Genomic DNA, 18,224 nt, shown 5'->3' on the forward strand with positions numbered 1-18,224 from the left:
TGGGAGTCCCAGCTACTCGGGAGGCTGAGGCAGAAGAATCACTTGAACCCAGGAGGTGGAGGTTGCAGTGAGCCCAGATCACACAACTGCACTCCAGCCTGGGCGACACAGCGAGACTCAGTCTCAAAAACAAAACCCTAAAAGTAACATGCACGGAAGGCTTTTCCATGGGCTGGGGATAATAAACATCTCACGCCCGTGTGCTCCAGCCCCTGCTGCATCTGGCACAGATCTTGGGTACCCCGTGTGCCTCCGTCCTGGCCTTGCGTGTGTGGTTTCTGCTGCCTGGCCCCCTTTTCACTCTTCACACTTGGCCCATGCTGCCTCCTCCAGGAAGGCTGCCCTGATTCCTGGCCAACCTGAACCACCACCTTGAGACTCTCGTCACTCTGGGTGGGGACCACATCCGTGGTCATAGCTATGACCCTATGCCAGCATTTGCTGATGAGAGGCCTGCCAAGGTTCGTCAAGTGGAGGGGCTGGGGGGCAGCCACAGGGCCGGTCTAATAACCCAAGACAGGGAAAAAGAAACAGGGCTTTAATGTACGAAGTCCGACAAGGCACAAACATCCTCACCAGGACCAAATAAATAACTCCACGGTTGCAGGAAGGCGAGGTCTGGGGAGGGGCGGCGTCTGAGCTCCCCCCAGGGCTGGGGGCCAAGCAGAGGGCCTACGGCCTGTGAGGGGCCTCCTGGGTGTGTCCCGGCCTCTGGAGCAGGTCCAGTCCCCAGGATGGGGATGGCTCAGTCACTCTCGGAGTCGGAGTAGTCCGCCACGAGGGAGGAGCCGAGGCTGCAGGGGTGCGGCGTGTCCGGGGCGTCAGCTGTTTCTTGGGAGGAGCCGGCTGGGGACAGGGGCTTGTCCTGATGGCTCCCTTCCTGCCCCTTCGGCCCGCTGCACTTCGGGGTCGCAGCTGTTTCCCGAGGACAGTCTCCGGGGGACACGGGCTTGTCCTGGGCAGTCTCCTGTGGTACCCGCGGTTCTCCGCACTTGGGGGTGTTGGCCGCATGCTGTGGGCTCTCCGGGACGTCCCGAGACCGCCGCCGCACGATGCCCAGGTCCCCCACGGTGATGGGGGAGGTGGCGAGCGCAGTTCTGCGGCTCTGCGCCAGCTTCTTCAGGACGCCGCTGACCTTGCTGCTGGAGCCGGATCCGGGGGTGGAGGGGAACCAGGAGCGGCTGATGATCTCGGTCCGCTTGAGCTTCTGCTTGTCCTCGTAGGCTGGAGGAAAAGAGAGGGCATTTCAGGGGCGGCAGGGGAGGAGGTCCAGACCTGCCCTCTGCTAGACCAGTGTCCACTCATGGCTGAGGAACCCCCATCTCCAGGCAGCTGTGAGCCTCCCTGCCCACTCTCCCCCCGCTCCCCACGCACAGTCCAGGGTGTGGAACTTGAGCAGCGCCGCCAGCCTGCGGTCGTCCTCCGTCTCCGGGACCAGCGGGATGCTCAGGCCCGCCTTGGTCTGCAGGGCCTGGTCTCTCTCCTCCTCCTCCTGGATGGCTTTTTTCTTTTCCTGTGTCGGGGCCACGAACACCGGAGACAGCAGGTGTGTCAGAGCCGGCTCCTCTGCGGGCTAGCGGGCACTGCTCCAGCTCTCTGCGTCTCCGTTTACTTTTTTTTTTTTTTTTTTTTTTTTTGAGACGGGAGTATTGCTCTGTTGCCCAAGCTGGAGTGCAGCAGCGTGATCTGAGTTCACTGCAACCTCCGCCTCCCCGGTTCAAATGATTCTCCTGCCTCAGCCTCCCGAGTAGCTGGGATTACAGGTGTGCACCACCACATTTGGCTAATTTCTGTATTTTTAGTACAGACCGGGTTTCACCATGTTGGTCAGGCTGGTCTGGAACTCCTGACCTTGTGATCCACCCGCCTCGGCCTCCCAAAGTGCTGGGATTACAGGCGTGAGCCACCGCGCCCCGCCTTCAATTTACTTTTCTTTTTTGAGACAGGGTCTCATTCTGCTGCCCAGGCTGCAGTGCAGTGGCACAATCATGGCTCACTGCAGCTCCAGCTCCTGGGCTCAACTGATTCTCCCATCTCAGCCTCCTGGGCATCTAGTACTACAGGCGTGCACCACCACGCCCAGCTATTTAAAAAATTTATTTTTGTAGAGGCTGGGCGTGGTGGCTCACACTTGTAATCCCCGCACTTTGGGAGGCCGAGGCGGGTGGATCCCTTGAGGCTAGGAGTTTGAGACCAGCCTGGCCATCATGGCAAAACCCTGTCTCTATTAAAAATACGAAAATTATCTGGGCATGGAAGCATGCGCCTGTGGTCCCAGCTAATCAGGAGGCCGAGGCAGGAAAATCGATTCAACCCGGGAGATGGAGGTTGTAGTGGGCCGAGATGTGCCACTGCACTTAAGCCTGGGCGAAAGAGGGAGACTGTCTCAAAAAAGAAAAAAAATGTTTTTTGGCCGGGCGTGGTGGCTCACACCTGTAATCCTAGCACTTTGGGAGGCTGAGGCGGGCGGATCACGAGGTCAAGAGATCCAGACCATCCTGGCCAAAATGGTGAAACCCCGTCTCTACTAAAAATACAAGAATTAGCTGGGTGTGGTGGCACATGCCTGTAGCCCCAGCCACTTGGGAGGCTGAGGCAGGAGAACTGCCTGAACCGGGGAGGTGGAAGTTGCAGTGAGCCGAGGTCTTGCCACTGCATTCCAGCCTGGCGCCTGGCAATGGAGCAAGGCTCTGTCTCAAATAAATAAATAAATAAAATAAAAAAAATGTTTTTTGGCCGGGCGCGGTGGCTCAAGCCTGTAATCCCAGCACTTTGGGAGGCCGAGGTGGGTGGATCACGAGGTCAAGAGATCGAGACCGGCCGGGCGCGGTGGCTCAAGCCTGTAATCCCAGCACTTTGGGAGGCCGAGGCGGGTGGATCACAAGGTCAAGAGATCGAGACCATCCTGGTCAACATGGTGAAACCCCGTCTCTACTAAAAATACAAAAAAAATAGCTGGGCATGGTGGCACGTGCCTGTAATCCCAGCTACTCAGGAGGCTGAGGCAGGAGAATTGCCTGAACCCAGGAGGCGGAGGTTGCGGTGAGCCGAGATCGCGCCATTGCACTCCAGCCTGGGTAACAAGAGCGACACTCCGTCTCAAAAAACAAAACAAAACAAAACAAAACAAAACAAAACAAAACAAAAAAAAAGAGATCGAGACCATCCTGGTCAACATGGTGAAACCCCGTCTCTACTAAAAATACAAAAAATTAGCTGGGCATGGTGGTGCGTGCCTGTAATCCCAGTCACTCAGGAGGCTGAGGCAGGAGAATTGCCTGAACCCAGGAGGCAGAGGTTGTGGTGAGCCGAGATCGTGCCATTGCACTCCAGCCTGGGTAACAAGAGTGAAACTCCGTCTCAAAAAAAGAAAAAATAAATAGAAAATGTTTTTTTGTAGGGATGAGGTCTCACCATGTTGCCCAAACAGTCCTCCCATCTGAGCCTCCCAAAGCACTGGGATTACAGGTGTGCGCCACCATGTGCGGCCTCATTCCACAGATACTTCTGGGACGCCCACCTTGTGCTAGGCTTTGTTCTAGACACTGGGGACACAGCAGCAGGCAGAGAATAACCCTTGTCCGGGTGGAGCTGACTGTCTCATGGTGAGACAGTGATAAGGAGAAAAAAAAAACAACGCAGGACGGTCGGGTAGGGGGTGGGCTGGGAGGCTCCGTTTAAATGTGGTGGTCAGGTCAGATGCACCGACTCACACCTGTAATCCCCACACTTAGGGAGGCCGAGGCAGGTGGATCGTATGAGGCCAGGAGACTAGCCTGGCCAACACAGTGAAAACCTGTCTCTACTAAAAAATACTCTGGAGGATGAGGCAGGAGGATCACTTGAACCAGGAAGCAGAGGTTGCAGTGAGCCAAGATTGCGCCAATGCACTCCAACCTGGGTGACAGAGTGAGACACCCACTGTCTCAAAAATAAAAAAGAAGTTAAATTTCTATTTTTTATTTTTAAATTTTGAGATGCTGGGGTTGGGGGGGGGTGTCTCACTATGTTGCTCAGGCTGGTCTTGAACTCCCGGTGTCAGGTGATCCTCCCAATGTGCTGGATTGTAAGCGTGAGCCACTATGCCCAGCCACATTTCTACTATTTATAAATTGCCCAGTCTGTGTTTTTTTTTTTTATTATAGCAGCTGAAATGGATTAAGACAGGGCATGATCACCATGTAGCAGATGGGGAAACTGAGGCTCAGAAGGTACAGTGGTCTGCTCATAGCTAGGATGCAGTGGGGAGGGCCGGCCTGGGCCTGAGCCCCCCGTGTGTCCCCTCGCCGACCTGGGCTGGAGCCTGCTCACCCGGAACTGTCTTCGCAGCATGCTGTTCAGGGCGAAGTCGTCCTTCCAGGCGCTCTGCGCCTCCTGGATGTGGCTCAGTGTGGGCAGCGCCTTCTTGAGCGTGCTCCGGTCGGCCTCGCCGTGCTCCAGCCGGAACATGGCGTCCGTCTCCAGCTTCTGCTTCTTCTCATGCTCTGCAACGACCAGAGCTTGGCTGGGCCTGGGGGCCCCGGCGCAGACTCAGGGCCGGGGCCCCCAGGCAGGTAAGTGGGTGGCGCTCACCTGTGGTCAGCACCTGCTCGTTGTCCGCCATGTCCCAGCGCTCCTCCTTGCGCTGGGCGCCACTCACGATCACGTAGTCGCAGTTGGCTGGGTCTGTCTGCATCTCGATGTAGTTGACACAGAGGTGGCATTTCATCCGGAACCTGGGAGGGAGCGGTGGGCAGAAGGCAGGAGGCTGCGACTGTGCCCCAGGACAGCCCTGTCACCTCTGCCTGCTTCCTTCCACCCAATGGACAAGATTCATTTGACAAGAATTCACTGAGCACCCACTATGTGCTGTGTATAGCCATGGGCAAAAGGGGCACATCTGGTCACCCAGAATGGACCCTCTATCAGTGGAGCTGCAGTTGACTTATTCATTTGTTCATTCATCTGTTTGTTCATTCATTCATTCCCTCATCCGTTTTATTTTTTGTTTTTGAGATGGAGGTTCACTCTTGTCGCCCAGGAGTGCAACAGTGCATTCTCAGCTCACTGAAACCTCTGCCTCTCAGGTTCAAGCGATTTTCCTGCCTCAGCCTCCCGAGTAGCTGGGATTCCAGGCACTGCCACCATGCCCAGCTAATTTTTTTGTAGTTTTAGTAGAGACGGGGTTTTGCTATGTTGACCAGGCTGGTCTCGAACTCCTGACCTCAGGTGATCCACCTGCCTTGGCCTCCCAAAGTGCTGGGATTACAGGCATGAGCCACCGCATCCGTTTTTTAAGTTCATTCAATCATTAGTTGATTTGTTCATTCATTAATGCATTCATTTGTTGGTTCACCGATTCATTTGTTAAATTAACTCATACATTCATTTGCTCATCCATCCATTTGTTCATTCATTCATCATTTGTCATCCATTCATTTGTCCATGAGTTCATTTCTTCCACAAACCCTCCCAAGACAGGCTTCTCTGTGGCAGGCTCAGTGCCAGCTGCTGGGGACATTGCTGAGTAGTGGAGAAACCCACCTGCTTGTGGACAGGCTGACGTCCCAGCAGGGGCCACCTTGACAGCAAGGGCACAAGCAACTGGTGTTGAGTCTCACTTCAGAAAAGGTATCTCTGAGCTGACCACGATCGCTCATGCCTGTAACCCCAGCACTTTGGGAGGCTGAGGCAGAGGGAATCACCTGAGGTCAGGAGTTCAAGACCAGCCTGGCCAACATGGTGAAACCCCATCTCTACTAATACAAAATATTAGCCATACGTGGTGGCACATGTTTGTAATCCCAGCTGCTTGGGAGGCTGAGGCAGGAGAATCGCTTGAATCTGGAAGGTGGAGGTTGCAGTGAGCCAAGATCACGCCACTGTACCCCAGCCTGGGCGACAAGAGCGAAAACTCAAAAAAAAAAAAAAAAAAAAAAAAAAAGGTTCACACATCTAACTACACACACACAAAAAAGCCAGAAAAGGTGTCTCTGAGGGGTGGTGTTTGAGCAGAAACCCCAGGTGAGGGAGGAGCCTTGGAGCTACCTGGGGAAGAGCATTCCAGGTGGAAGCACAGAAGTGGGTATGTCCATAGGGTGTGTGAGGGACATCGAGGCGGCCAATTAATGAGGGGACGGTGGGAGGAGGTTAGGGCGGAGAAGGACAGGCAGAGTGTGCAGGGTCTTGTGAGCCGGGGAGAGGACTTGGACGTTTACTGAGGAAGGTGGGAGCCAAGGCGGGTTGGAGCCGGGGGCATGCCCTGATTGAGAAACTAGGGCGGTTTCCAGGAGAGTCCTGCAGGGAATGGCTTCCCTCCCACCCGGGCTCTTTGTAACCCCCTCGCCCTGTGGCCACCCGACCTGCTCCCAAGATGCCACCAAGCTGCCCTTACCTGTAGATGGGGGTTGTGTAGTAATTGCCCACCTTCTTCTTTTCTGCGTTGTAGCGAACACCTGGAAGGGGGTTGGGTGGGGGTGGTTATTTCATTGCCGTCTGAATTTTGCAGATGGACAAACAGAGGCACAGAGGCTCACTGTCACTTGCTGAGGGTTCCCCAACTAGGAGGAGTCAGAGATGGGACTGGAAGCCCGAGCCTGGCTTCCATGGCCAGCCAGTCACTCCTCCCTCATTCCTGATCAGGACCCTCCCACCCCCACCCCGGCGGCGCCCAGCAGCAGTTTAGGGGTCTGATGTTTGTGGGAATGAATGGATGGGGCGGGCGGAGGCTCACCCATGCCGATGTGGTTCTTACAGCCGTCACACCAGATGTTATAGGGCATCTCAAATCTGCAACGACAGACAAGATCTTACTTGCACTGTCCGCCTGGACACTCCCGGGGTCTCCACACCTGCGACTCCGGTTGCGGTTGTGATTCGAGGGGTGGGGAGTTATACTGCCCCCACCTCATGGGAGTTGCTGCAGTCACATTACACAGGAAATGGATACGAACAGAAAGAATCACAGCCCCTGTGACTGAGTGGGAACCTCCCACCCTGCTCTACAGCAGACTGGCCAGGTCCAGGGACAGCCACCCTTGGGTGCTGCTGCGAGGTTGCTTTTTTTTTTTTTTTTTTGAGACGGAGTTTCGCTCTTGTTACCCAGGCTGGAGTGCAATGGCGCGATCTCGGCTCACCGCAACCTCCGCCTCCTGGGCTCAGGCAATTCTCCTGCCTCAGCCTCCTGAGTAGCTGGGATTACAGGCACGCACCACCATGCCCAGCTGATTTTTTGTATTTTTAGTAGAGACGGGGTTTCACCATGTTGACCAGGATGGTCTCGATCTCTCGACCTCATGATCCACCCGCCTCGGCCTCCCAAAGTGCTGGGATTACAGGCTTGAGCCACCGCGCCCGGCTTTTTTTTTTCTTTTTTTGAGACAGAGTCTTTCTCTGTCACTCAGGCTGGAGTGTAACGGCGTGATCTCGGCTCACCGCAACCTCTGCCTCCAGGGTTCAAGCGATTCTCCTGCCTCAGCCTCCCAAGTAGCTGGGATTATAGGTGTGTGCCACCACACCTGGCTAATATTTCTAGTTTTAGTAGAGACAAGGTTTCTCTGTGTTGACCAGGCTGTTCTCCAACTCAGCCTCAAGTTATCCACCAGCCTCGGCCTCCCAGAGTGCTGAATTACAGGCATGAGCCGTTGTGCTTGGCTGGTGCTGTTTTAACACCTCACACGTCAGCGAAACCAACTTCTGAACAAAGGAGGAAGCAGTTTTCAGGGCGCTGTCCCCAGGCAGTTGTGTCTGATTAGAGTTTAGAAAAGTTGCTGTGTTATCACTGTATTTCTTTATCACAGTTGTATGACATGGGATCCTAGTTTTCCATTTAACAGCAGTGAGATAGCTTTCCCTTTATTTATTTACTCTTAATTTTTTTTTTGGCTAGGGTCTCACTCTGTTGACCAGGTTGGAGTGCAGTGGCACGATCACGGCTCACCGCAGCCTCGACCTTCTGGGCTGAAGTGATCCTCTCCTGTGTTAGCCTCCCAAGGTGCTGGGATTACAGGTATGATTATTGGCTTTTTTGTTCCTTTTTGAAGACTGAATCTCACTCCGTTGCCCAGGCTGAAGTGCAGTGGCATGATCTCAGCTCACTGCAACCTCTGCCTCCCAGGTTCAAGCCATTCTCATTCCTCAGCCTTGCCAGTAGCTGGGATTACAGGTGCAAGCCACCACGCCTGGCTGACTTTGGTATATTTAGTAGAGATGGCGTTTCACCTTGTTGGCTAGGCTGGTCTCAAACTCCTGACCTCAGGTGACCCACCCACCCGCCTTGGCCTTCCAAAGGGCTGGGATTACAGGAGTGAGCCACTGCGCTCAGCCACGATCACCATCTTTTTTGAGTCCTGTGGGATCAAGTCCAGGCTGGCCTGCTACAGGAGGGGATACAACACAGAGCAGAGCCCAGCTGCACAGGTCAAGGCCCTGCAAGGCCAGCCAGTCCCTAGCCAGCCAGCTCTGAAACATATGAGAGCCCAGCCCAGATCAGCCCAGCCTAGCCCAGCCCTTCCAGCCCTAGCAGAGGTATTTTGCTGAGCTGCAGACACGTGAGCAACAACAAATGCTTGTTTTGTTACTTTGCAGTAACTGACTCATACAGTGACTTTCCACATTACGGAATGAAGATCCTGTAGCACTGGGCCAATGGGCACTGAATTCTCCTTGAGACTGAAGGAAGGGGGCAGGATGGTGGTGTCCTCAGGTGATGCCGGGCCTTACCGGATGATGAGGATGCCCTGTGACAGCTTCCGAGCCCGCTCCCGAAGCGGGTGGCTGTTGTGGTACCGGTTGAGAGAGCCATGCTGTGTGGAGAGGATGAGGGAGTGGATTAGTGCTGCCGAGCTGGGGGGCTCATGCTTTTCTGCCTCCCCCACTGCTTTGAGAAAAGTGCCTCACAGGTAGGAGAGGCCTCGTTCTTACCTCCTGCACAATGGTGTTCACAGCAATACGGGAGGCACCCAAGTCTTACTGGAACACATGTGCTTGGAACCAGGAATGTGAGTTTCAATAGTCCCCCTATTTATTTCTTTAGAGATGGAGTCTTGCTTGTTACCCAGGCTGGAGTGCAGTGGTGCGATCTCGGCTCACTGCAACCTCCACCTCCCAGGTTGAAGCGATTCTCCTGCCTCAGCCTCCTGAGTAGCTGGGACTACAGGTGCTTGCCACCATGCCCGGCTCATTTTTGTACTTTTTTTTTTTTTTTTTTTGAGATGGAGTTTCGCTCTTGTTACCCAGGCTGGAGTGCAATGGCGCGATCTCGGCTCACCGCAACCTCCGCCTCCTGGGTTCAGGCAATTCTCCTGCCTCAGCCTCCTGAGTAGCTGGGATTACAGGCATGCGCCACCATGCCCAGCTAATTTTTTGTATTTTTAGTAGAGACGGGGTTTCACCATGTTGACCAGGATGGTCTCGATCTCTCGACCTTGTGATCCACCCGCCTCGGCCTCCCAAAGTGCTGGTATTACAAGCTTGAGCCACCGTGCCTGGCTTCATTTTTGTACTTTTAGTAGAGACAAGGTTTCACCACGTTGGCCAGGAGAGTCCCGATCTTCTAACCTCGTGATCTGCCTGCCTTGGCTTCCCAAGGTGCTGGGATTACAGACATGAGCCACTGTGCCCAGCCCCATTCCCATTTATGAACTGAAAGAGCCAGGGGACCCTGGGAGAGTGACCTCATGTTTTGCTTCCTGAGCCTCAGTTTCCCCTGTCAACGATGTATAATGGTCATGATTACTTCCAGGTTTATGGGGAGGATGAGGTAAGGTGACAAGACTGGCAAACATTCCCTGGGGACTTCATGTGTATCACCTCATTTTTTTTTTTTTTTTTTTTGTGTGGCAGAGTATGGCTCTGTAGCCCAAGCTGGGGTGCAGTGGCGTGATCATGGCTCACTGCAGTCTCCACCTCCTGGCCTCAAGCAATCCTCCCACCTCAGCCTCTCGAGTAGCTAGGATTTATCCCTCATTGATTCTGTGAGGTCAGCTCCTTTTATTTTCCCCTTCTGACATATGCAGACACTTTGGCATAGAGAGGCCAAAGCCCTATACTCAGAACTAGGCAGTGGGACACTCGGGCCCTGACTGAGCACCTACTGTGTGGGGACGCAGCCATGAACAGCTCTGTCCTCATGGAGAGAATGTTCTAGTGGGGAGGATGGACAAGACACAAATAAATGAACAATAAGTGAGGGAGTTCTAAGGGCTGTGAGGTTATATAAAGTGCTCTGCCATGCCACAGAGAACGAGACAGTGGTCAGGGAGGACCTCTGTGAGGAAAGCCCTTAAGGAACTGAGGGTATGGTGAAATGGAGGAAAAGATTTCCAGGCAGAGGGGACAACCAGGACGCCAGAGGTGCTGGAGCTGGGGAAGCCAGGGGATCTGACCCTTCATCCATGCGCTCTGCCTTATCCTGGGCCTCCGCTGTAAACACACTGTGCTCCTTGCTGGACATGGAGTGACAGGTCCCTGAGGAGAGCCCCAGTTACCCTCCAGAAGTGAAGACAGCCCGACCCTCATGTAACGAGCAGAGGACAAAAACACCTTGAGGGCCGCCCAGCCTTCCACAGCAGCGGCTCCAACCCCAAGAGGGGCTGACGTGGGTCTTTCTGCCGCTGTGGAGCCGGAGGAGGGAGCCTGCCCTTACCTTTTCAGGGTTGAAGTCCGGAGGATAGTACTTGTTGACTCCTTTCCTTTCACCCTGCAAAGCGGAACAGAGACATGATTGAGAGAGAGGCTGATTTCGTTTGGCTGTGTCCCCGCCCAAATCTCACTAAAAAAAAATTTTTTTTTGATTATTTATTTATTTTATTGAGATACAGTCTTCCTTTGTTGCCCAGGCTGAGTGCAGTGGCACGATCTGGGCTCATTGTGATCTCAGCTCACTGCAACCTCTGCCTCCTGGGTTCAAGCAATTCTCCTGCCTCAGCTTCCCGAGTAGCTGGGATTACAGGTGCCTGCCACCATGCCTGGCTAATTTTCTATTTTTAGTAGAGATGGGGTTTCACCATGTTGGCCAGGCTGGTCTTGAACTCCTGACCTCAGGTGGTCCACCTGCCTCGGACTCTCAAAGTGCTGGGACTACAGGCGTGAACCACCCACCATGCCTGGTTTAATATTTGTATTTTTTGTAGAGACAGGGTTTTTGCCATGTTGGCCAGGCTGGTCTCAAAACACCTCATCTCAAACGATCCAACTGCCTTGGCCTCCCCAACTGCTGGGATTACAGGCACGAGCCACTGCGCCTGGCCTCCTAATGGTTTATTTTATGTTATATGAATTTTACCTTTTAAAAAATGAAGGAAAGAAAGAGAAAGAAGGGGCTGGGGAAGGGAAAATTTAGGTTGAGCGTGGTGGATCACTTGAGGACAGGAGTTTGAGACCAGCCTCGCTAACATGGTGAAACCCTGTCTCTACTAAAAATACAAAAATTAGTGGGACGTGCTTGCTCGAACCCAGGAGGTGGAGGTTGCAGTGAGCCAAGATCATGCCACTGCACTCTAGCCTGGGTGACAAAGTGAGACTTTCTCAGAAAAAAAAAAAAAAAAAAAAACCACCACCAAAGGAAACATTTAAAAAGTACCCCTGGCCGGGCGCGGTGGCTCACACCTGTAATCCCAGCACTTTGGGAGGCCGAGGCGGGTGGATCACGAGGTCGAGAGATCGAGACCATCCTGGTCAACATGGTGAAACCCCGTCTCTACTAAAAATACAAAAAATTAGCTGGGCGTGGCGGCGCGTGCCTGTAATCCCAGCTACTCGGGAGGCTGAGGCAGGAGAATTGCCTGAACCCAGGAGGCGGAGGTTGCGGTGAGCCGAGATCGCGCCATTGCACTCCAGCCTGGGTAACAAGAGCGAAACTCTGTCTCAAAAAAAAAAAAAAAAAAAAAAAAGTACCCCTGGGTGATGTTAGTGCACAGCAACATTTCAGACCCGCTGCACCAAAAGAGGGTGACCCCGACATAGAAAGCATCATCTGAGAGCTGTGGAAGGGGAGGAGGGGCTGCTTCCAGGGTCCAGCACAGACTAGGGGAGGAGCCCAGGGCACACGAGGCTGTCTACTCACCATCTTTGCAGCTGCCTACTGGTCCTCACCCTCAGGGCGGACGATCGGAAATTGGCCTTGTGAGCACACTGCCCTGTCCTGGTCCCCTGAGGAGCCTAACAGAGGGGCCACTGGCTTCCCTGCGAAGATGTCGTGGGCTGTGCAGTAGAGCCGGCTCACACAAGACTCCCACCAGGTGTAGGAGGCATCCAAAAAGCGGCGTGTCTGTTCAGAAAGAGAAGAGTCCTGCTCACTCAACAGCCAGTGTACATGTCACATCTGACACTTTCATCTCTCTGTCACCCCGACCGGTCCAGTACCTGTCATCACTCACGTGGGCCAGCGCTGTCTTCTTGTCTCCTGCCCTGGCCCTGATGCTTGCTCACCCTACAGCGGCCCAGGGGATCTTTTAAAATATGGACAGCCAGGCACAGTGGCTCACGCCTGTAATCCCAGCACTTTGGGAGGCCAAGGCGGGCGGATCATGAGGTCAAGAGATTGAGACCATCCTGGCCAAAATGGTGAAACCCCATCTCTACTAAAAATACAAAATTAGCTGGGCATGGTGGCGGGCGCCTGTAGTCTCAGCTACTTAGGAGGCTGAGGCAGGAGAATCGCTTGAACCCAGGAGGCAGAGGTTGAAGTGAACCAAGATGGTGCCACTGCACCCCAGCCTGGGCTACAAAGTGAGACTCCATCTCAAAACACACACACAGAGACACACACACTCATCTGACCACTCAATCCATAGTCACTAGTTTCCTGGATTAAAAAAAAATTTTTTTTTTTTGAGAGGGAGTCTCACTGTGTTGTAGGATGGAGTGCAGTGGCATGAGCTCAGCTAACTGCAATCTTCGCCTCCTAGGTCCAGTTGATTCTCCTGGTTCAGTCTCCTGAGTAGCTGGGATTACGGGTGCCAGCCACCATGCCCAGCTAACTTTTGTATTTGTAGTAGAGATGATGTTTCGCCATGTTGCTCAGGCTGGTCTCGAACTCCTGACCTCATGATCCGCCTGCCTCAGCCTCCCAAAGTGCTGGGATTACGGGCGTGAACCACCGCACCTGGCCTGCTTCCTGGAGTTCTGATCACATCCCCTGTGTCTGTTCATGTCTCCCTGGCCAGGTTACACTGTGCCATATCCCCAACACCTAGGACAGTGCCAGGCCCAGTCAATGGGGTGAGTGACTGAGAGAACTGAGAGCCCCTCTATAAGGGTCACAGTCAGTGCAAGTGACACAGGTAACAAATGTGGGGGCTCCTCAAGCTAGGGGTGGTGAGACGCCCTCCCATGTTTTTGAAGGGAGCCTTTTAGGTCAAACAGAAGGAAGTTCAAGTTTACACTAAAGAGAGCTGCTGTGAGGCAGTGATGTGTATTCTAGAACAAAGACTGGCAAAGTTTCTTTGTCAAGAGGAGACAGTAAATATTTCTGGCTTTTTTTTTTTTTTGAGACGGAGTTTCGCTCTTGTTACCCAGGCTGGAGTGCAATGGCGCGATCTCGGCTCACCGCAGCCTCCGCCTTCCTGGGTTCAGGCAATTCTCCTGCCTCAGCCTCCTGAGTAGCTGGGATTACAGGCACGTGCCACCACGCCCAGCTAATTTTTTTGTATTTTTAGTAGAGACGGGGTTTCACCACGTTGACCAGGATGGTCTCGATCTCTTGACGTCGTGATCCACCCACCTCGGCCTCCCAAAGTGCTGGGATTACAGGCTTGAGCCACCGCGCCCGGCCTAATATTTCTGGCTTTTTAGGCCAGATTATCTCTGCTCCAACAACTCAACTCTGCCCTCAGAGCTAGAAAGCAGCCCCAAACAACATATAAATGAATGTATGCAGCTGCATGCCAATATAAATTTTATTGACAGACACAGAAATTTGAACCTCACATACTCGTCACCTGTCACAAAGCATTATTCTTTTGATTTTTTTCCCCAACCATTAGAAAATGTAAAACCATTCTTAGGGGCTGGGCACAGTGGCTCACGCCTGTAATCCCAGCACTTTGGGAAGCGGAGGTGGGTAGATCAGTAGAGGTTGGGAGTTCAAGACTAGCCTGGCTAACACGATGAAACCCCATCTGTACTAAAAATACAAAACTTGGCTGGGCATGGTAGCACACACCTGTAATCCCAGTTACTCAGGTGGCTGAGGCAGGAGAATTGCTTGAACCTGGGAGGCAGAAATTGCAGTGGGCCGAGATCATGCCACTGTACTCCAGCCTACGCAAACGACAGAGCAAGACTCCGTCTCAAAAAAAAAAAAAAAAAAAAAAAAGAAAATAAGCAAATGAATGAGGTTCTGATGGGGTGGGGGCTATGTGATGAGGTGGGGAGGCAGTGGCGCCAAGTCCTGGATATAAACTGTTCTGTTCTCATCTTAAGTCTTGGATACTCCAAATGTAAAGTATGCCCCTTAGCTTAGGTTATTCCAAGGTCTGTTCGAACCTAAAAATACTTTTGCCAACAAAATAGGTACGGGCCCCTTGAGGCGTTAGGGGTCACGGCGCCCTGGGCTTGAATCCCAGCTCCACTCAGCTGGGTGACCTTGGACAGTGTCTGCACTTCCCTGGGCTTGTATTTCGTCACTGGTAAAGGGCGAATGATGATGACAAGACTGACTTTCTGGGGCTGCTGTGAATCAAATAACACACGGGAAGAGCCTGCAAAGAGCAAATATGCCGTTCACAGGAGCGTGAGGGTGTGCGTGTCTTAAGATGGTTTTACTGCCCCAGTAAATGACAGACGGGGCTATGCGGTGGCGGGGCGGGGGTGCGGAGTGGGGGGCGTGTAGATAATCTCTGGTCCTTCGTGCGAAAGTAATCACCGACCCTGTGTGTCCTGGGCTTACAGCTCGGGCCCGGAGTACCACCGTGCTGCTGCCCATCTGCTTGACTTGGGGCAAACTGTTTTCTCGAAGCCTCGCTCTCCTTATGTGTAAAATGATTGGTCAAGGCATTCAGAGCAGCGCTTGACACCGAGTTAAACGTTGGCAGTTTAGTTAATTTCTCTTGCTCGCGGTTTTACAAGCAGCATTAAAAAAAAATATGGTGAGATAGGGACTTATTGGTTCCATTTTCCCGATGCGGAAACCAAGGGGCCCTTCAGGCATCATATGGATGCGGGCTAGGATGGGGCCGGGGCCCGGGCACTTGGGTCGGGGGTCTCAGCTGGGTCCTCGGGGACTTGGTTGCGGCTGGGACCTGGGCCGGCTCCGGGCATCCAACTCGGGTCCTCAGCTCCGCGTCCCCCGACGCGGACGGGCGAGCCAGGCGGCTCCGAGGCCAGGGTGAGGCGGCGGCCGGACCCCGGCCTTCCCCGATCCTCCGCACTTACCTGCCCTCTTCCCGACGTCACGCCCCGACCGAGCCCGGAAGTGAGCGCTGGGAGCTCAGAGAAACTGGGCGCCCTCTCCGCACCACCCAGACGCCGGCGCGAGGCGGGGCGAGACGACAGCGCCGCGCTGATTGGCTGAACGCCGACAGGCCGCGCGCTCTGTGACGCCGGAGTGGGCCAATCCGGGCATTCCCCGCCCAGCCGCGCGTACGTGAAGATGTCGTATCCTCTGTCCCGCACAGTACGTGAGACCGAATCCGAGGCCCACCTCCTGGCACCGCCCTCCCGGGAGTGCCGTCCGGCGCGCGGCAGTGGGTCAGCTAGGGTGAGCAAACTATAGCCCGCGGCCAGAAGCGCACTAGGCCGTGTTTTTGGACGGCTAGTGAGCCAAGAAGTGTTTTTCCAGTTTATTTTTTATTTTTGAGACAGGGTCTCTCTCGGTCGCCCAGGCTGGAGTGCAGTGGCGCAGTCATAGCTCACTGCAGCCTCGAACTCTTGGGTTCAAGCGATCCTCCCACCTCAGTCTCCCAAATAGCTGGGACTACAAGCGCGCGCCACCGTACCCGACTGATTTTTAAAATCATTTGCTGCCGGGCGCGGTGGCTCACGCCTGTAATCCCAGCTCCTTGGGAGGCCGAGGCAGGCAGATCATGAGGTCAGGAGTTCAGGACCAGCCTGGCCAGCATGGTAGAACCCTGTCTTCACCAAAAAAATACGAAAATTAGCCAGGCGTGGTGGCGGGCGTTTGTAATCCTAGCTACTCGGGAGTCTGAGGCCGGAGAATCGCTTGAACCCGGAAGGTGGAGGTTGCAGTGAGCCGAGATTGTGCCACTGCACTCCAGCCTGGGCCACAAGAGCAAGACTCCATCTCAAACAAACAAACAAAAAATTATTTGCACAGGCAAGGTTTAACTGTGTGGCCACAGCTAGTCTCGAACTCCTGGACTCAAGCAATCAGCTGGCTCCCAAAGTGCTGGGATTATACGCATGGACCACCGCTCTGTTTTTGCATTTTAAAATGGTTAGGTGGGGGAAAAGATACTTTGTGACTCGTGAAAATTAAAAAATCCAATTTCAGCGTCCATAAATAAAGTTTTATTGGAATACAGTGATATGTACTTTGATGTGCTGATCTGCTGATTCCTTCAAAATAAGGGCACTTGGGGGGAACAGCAAATGCAGGGAAAGAGGGGTTTTCTCTGAACTGAATTTATCTTATCTGCCTAAAGACAGAAAGAAAGATGAATCCTTTCTCACGGTCTTATTAACTAGGGAAGAGTGAAACCACTCCCAATCATCCATTTTTCTGAGGGCTGCTCTGAGACAACTTTTTTTTTGGAGACAGAATTTTACTTGTGTTGCCCAGGCTGGAGTGCAATGGGAGCGATCTCAGCTCACCACAACATCCACCTCCCGGGTTCAAGCAATTCTGCCTCACCGCAGCCTCCACCTCCCGGGTTCAAGCGATTCTCCTGCTTCAGCCTCCTTAGTAGCTGGGATTACAGGCTAATTTTGTATTTTTAGTAGAGACGGGGTTTCTCCATGTTGGTCAGGCTGGTCTCAAACTTCCAACCTCAGGTGATCTACCAGCCTTGGCCTCCCAAAGTGCTGGGATTACAGGCGTGAGCCACCGTGCCTGGCCAGAGACAATTTTTATTACCTGCAAGACTTTTTAGTTGCTTAACAAGACAGACTTTCTTCATCATACAATTTGTCCCCTCACGCTCCCATAACTTGTGTTGCCACCACCCTCCCAGAAGCCCCAGATCCCTATTCTTTTCTCTAATCCTCTTTTTCCTTTTTTTCTTTTTTGAGAGGGAATCTCCCTGTGTTGCTCAGGCTGGAGTGCAATGGCGTGATCTTGATCTCAGCTCACTGCAACCTCCACCTCTGAGGTTCAAGTGATTCTCCTGCCTCAGCTCTGGAGCAGCTGGGATTACAGGCGCCCGCCACCATGCCCGGCTAGTTTTTGTAGATGGGGTTTCATTATATTGGCCAGGCTGGTCTTGAACTCCTAACCTCAAGTGATCCGCCTGCTTCGGCCTCCCGAAGTGCTGGGATTACAGGCTTGAGGCACTGTGCCCAGCCACTCTGATCCTTTTAGGAGTAGAGTATTTTATGGGACTCTCCTGCATAGGTACATAATTAAATATAGCTTTTGTTATGTTTACATGTCAGTTTAATTCATAGCCCAGCCAAAGATCCTATAAAGGTGAAGAGAAGCCATTTTTCACCTACCTACAATAGCTGGGCCCATGCATTTATCTGTTTCATTTACCTACTGTCTATGGTTGCAACAGGGCTGAATTGAATGGTTGCAGCAGAGTAAGAGAAAGCCCAAAGTCTGAAATATTTACCGTCTGGCCTTTTTCAGAAGTGGGTGGATAACTTCTCTTAGAGCTTCCAAAGTAGCCTGGCTCTGCCTTCTGCACAGGTGAATGGCTTTTGAATTTACTTTTCTTTCTTTTTTTTGCGATGGAGTCTCACGCTGTTGCCCAGGCTGGAGTGCAGTGGCATGGTCTCGGCCCTCTGCACCCTCCGCCTCCTGCATTCAAGCAATTCTCCTGCCTCAGCCTCCCAAATAGCTGGGATGACAGACACCCAGCACCACACCTGGCTAATTTTTTTTTTTTTTTAAAGATGGGGTTTCAGCATGTTGGTCAGGCTGGTCTTGAAGTCCCAACCTCAGGTGATCCACCTGCCTTGGCCTCCACAGTGCTTGGATTACAGGCGTGAGCCACCACGCCCGGCCAATTTCTTTTTTTCCTCAGGACAGACTCTCACTGTGTCACCAGGCTGGAGTGTAGTGGCGTGATCTCAGCTCACTGCAACCTCTGCCTCCCGGGCTCAAGTGATTCTTCTGTCTCAGC

The 18,224-nt window shown here is 53.2% G+C and overlaps 1 protein-coding gene across 1 annotated transcript; it reads right to left on the minus strand.

Annotated features, from left to right (window-relative positions):
- Positions 1–523: 523 nt before the first annotated feature.
- Positions 524–15,448, minus strand: YJU2B (YJU2 splicing factor homolog B). The gene is made up of 10 exons (XM_003941710.3): positions 15,355–15,448; positions 12,044–12,247; positions 10,625–10,678; positions 8,701–8,783; positions 6,713–6,768; positions 6,374–6,434; positions 4,573–4,715; positions 4,312–4,484; positions 1,375–1,513; positions 524–1,224 (listed from the first exon to the last, which is right to left on the minus strand). The coding sequence occupies exons 2-10, from the start codon at positions 12,044–12,046 to the stop codon at positions 746–748; spliced, it is 1,191 nt and encodes a 396-aa protein (XP_003941759.1). The 5' UTR covers positions 12,047–12,247; positions 15,355–15,448; the 3' UTR covers positions 524–745.
- Positions 15,449–18,224: the final 2,776 nt, after the last annotated feature.

The sequence above is a fragment of the Saimiri boliviensis genome, chromosome 14, assembly GCF_048565385.1.
Source record: "Saimiri boliviensis isolate mSaiBol1 chromosome 14, mSaiBol1.pri, whole genome shotgun sequence".
Classification (NCBI taxonomy): domain Eukaryota; kingdom Metazoa; phylum Chordata; class Mammalia; order Primates; family Cebidae; genus Saimiri; species Saimiri boliviensis.

What these genes read in the sequence shown, in the direction of transcription:
- YJU2B (XM_003941710.3), bottom strand. An exon ending in TAAGAACCACATCGGCATGG is followed by an intron (nt 6,435 to 6,712) that starts GTGAGCCTCCGC and finishes ACCCCCTTCCAG; the next exon opens with GTGTTCGCTACAACGCAGAA. An exon ending in CGAGCAGGTGCTGACCACAG is followed by an intron (nt 4,485 to 4,572) that starts GTGAGCGCCACC and finishes TGGTCGTTGCAG; the next exon opens with AGCATGAGAAGAAGCAGAAG.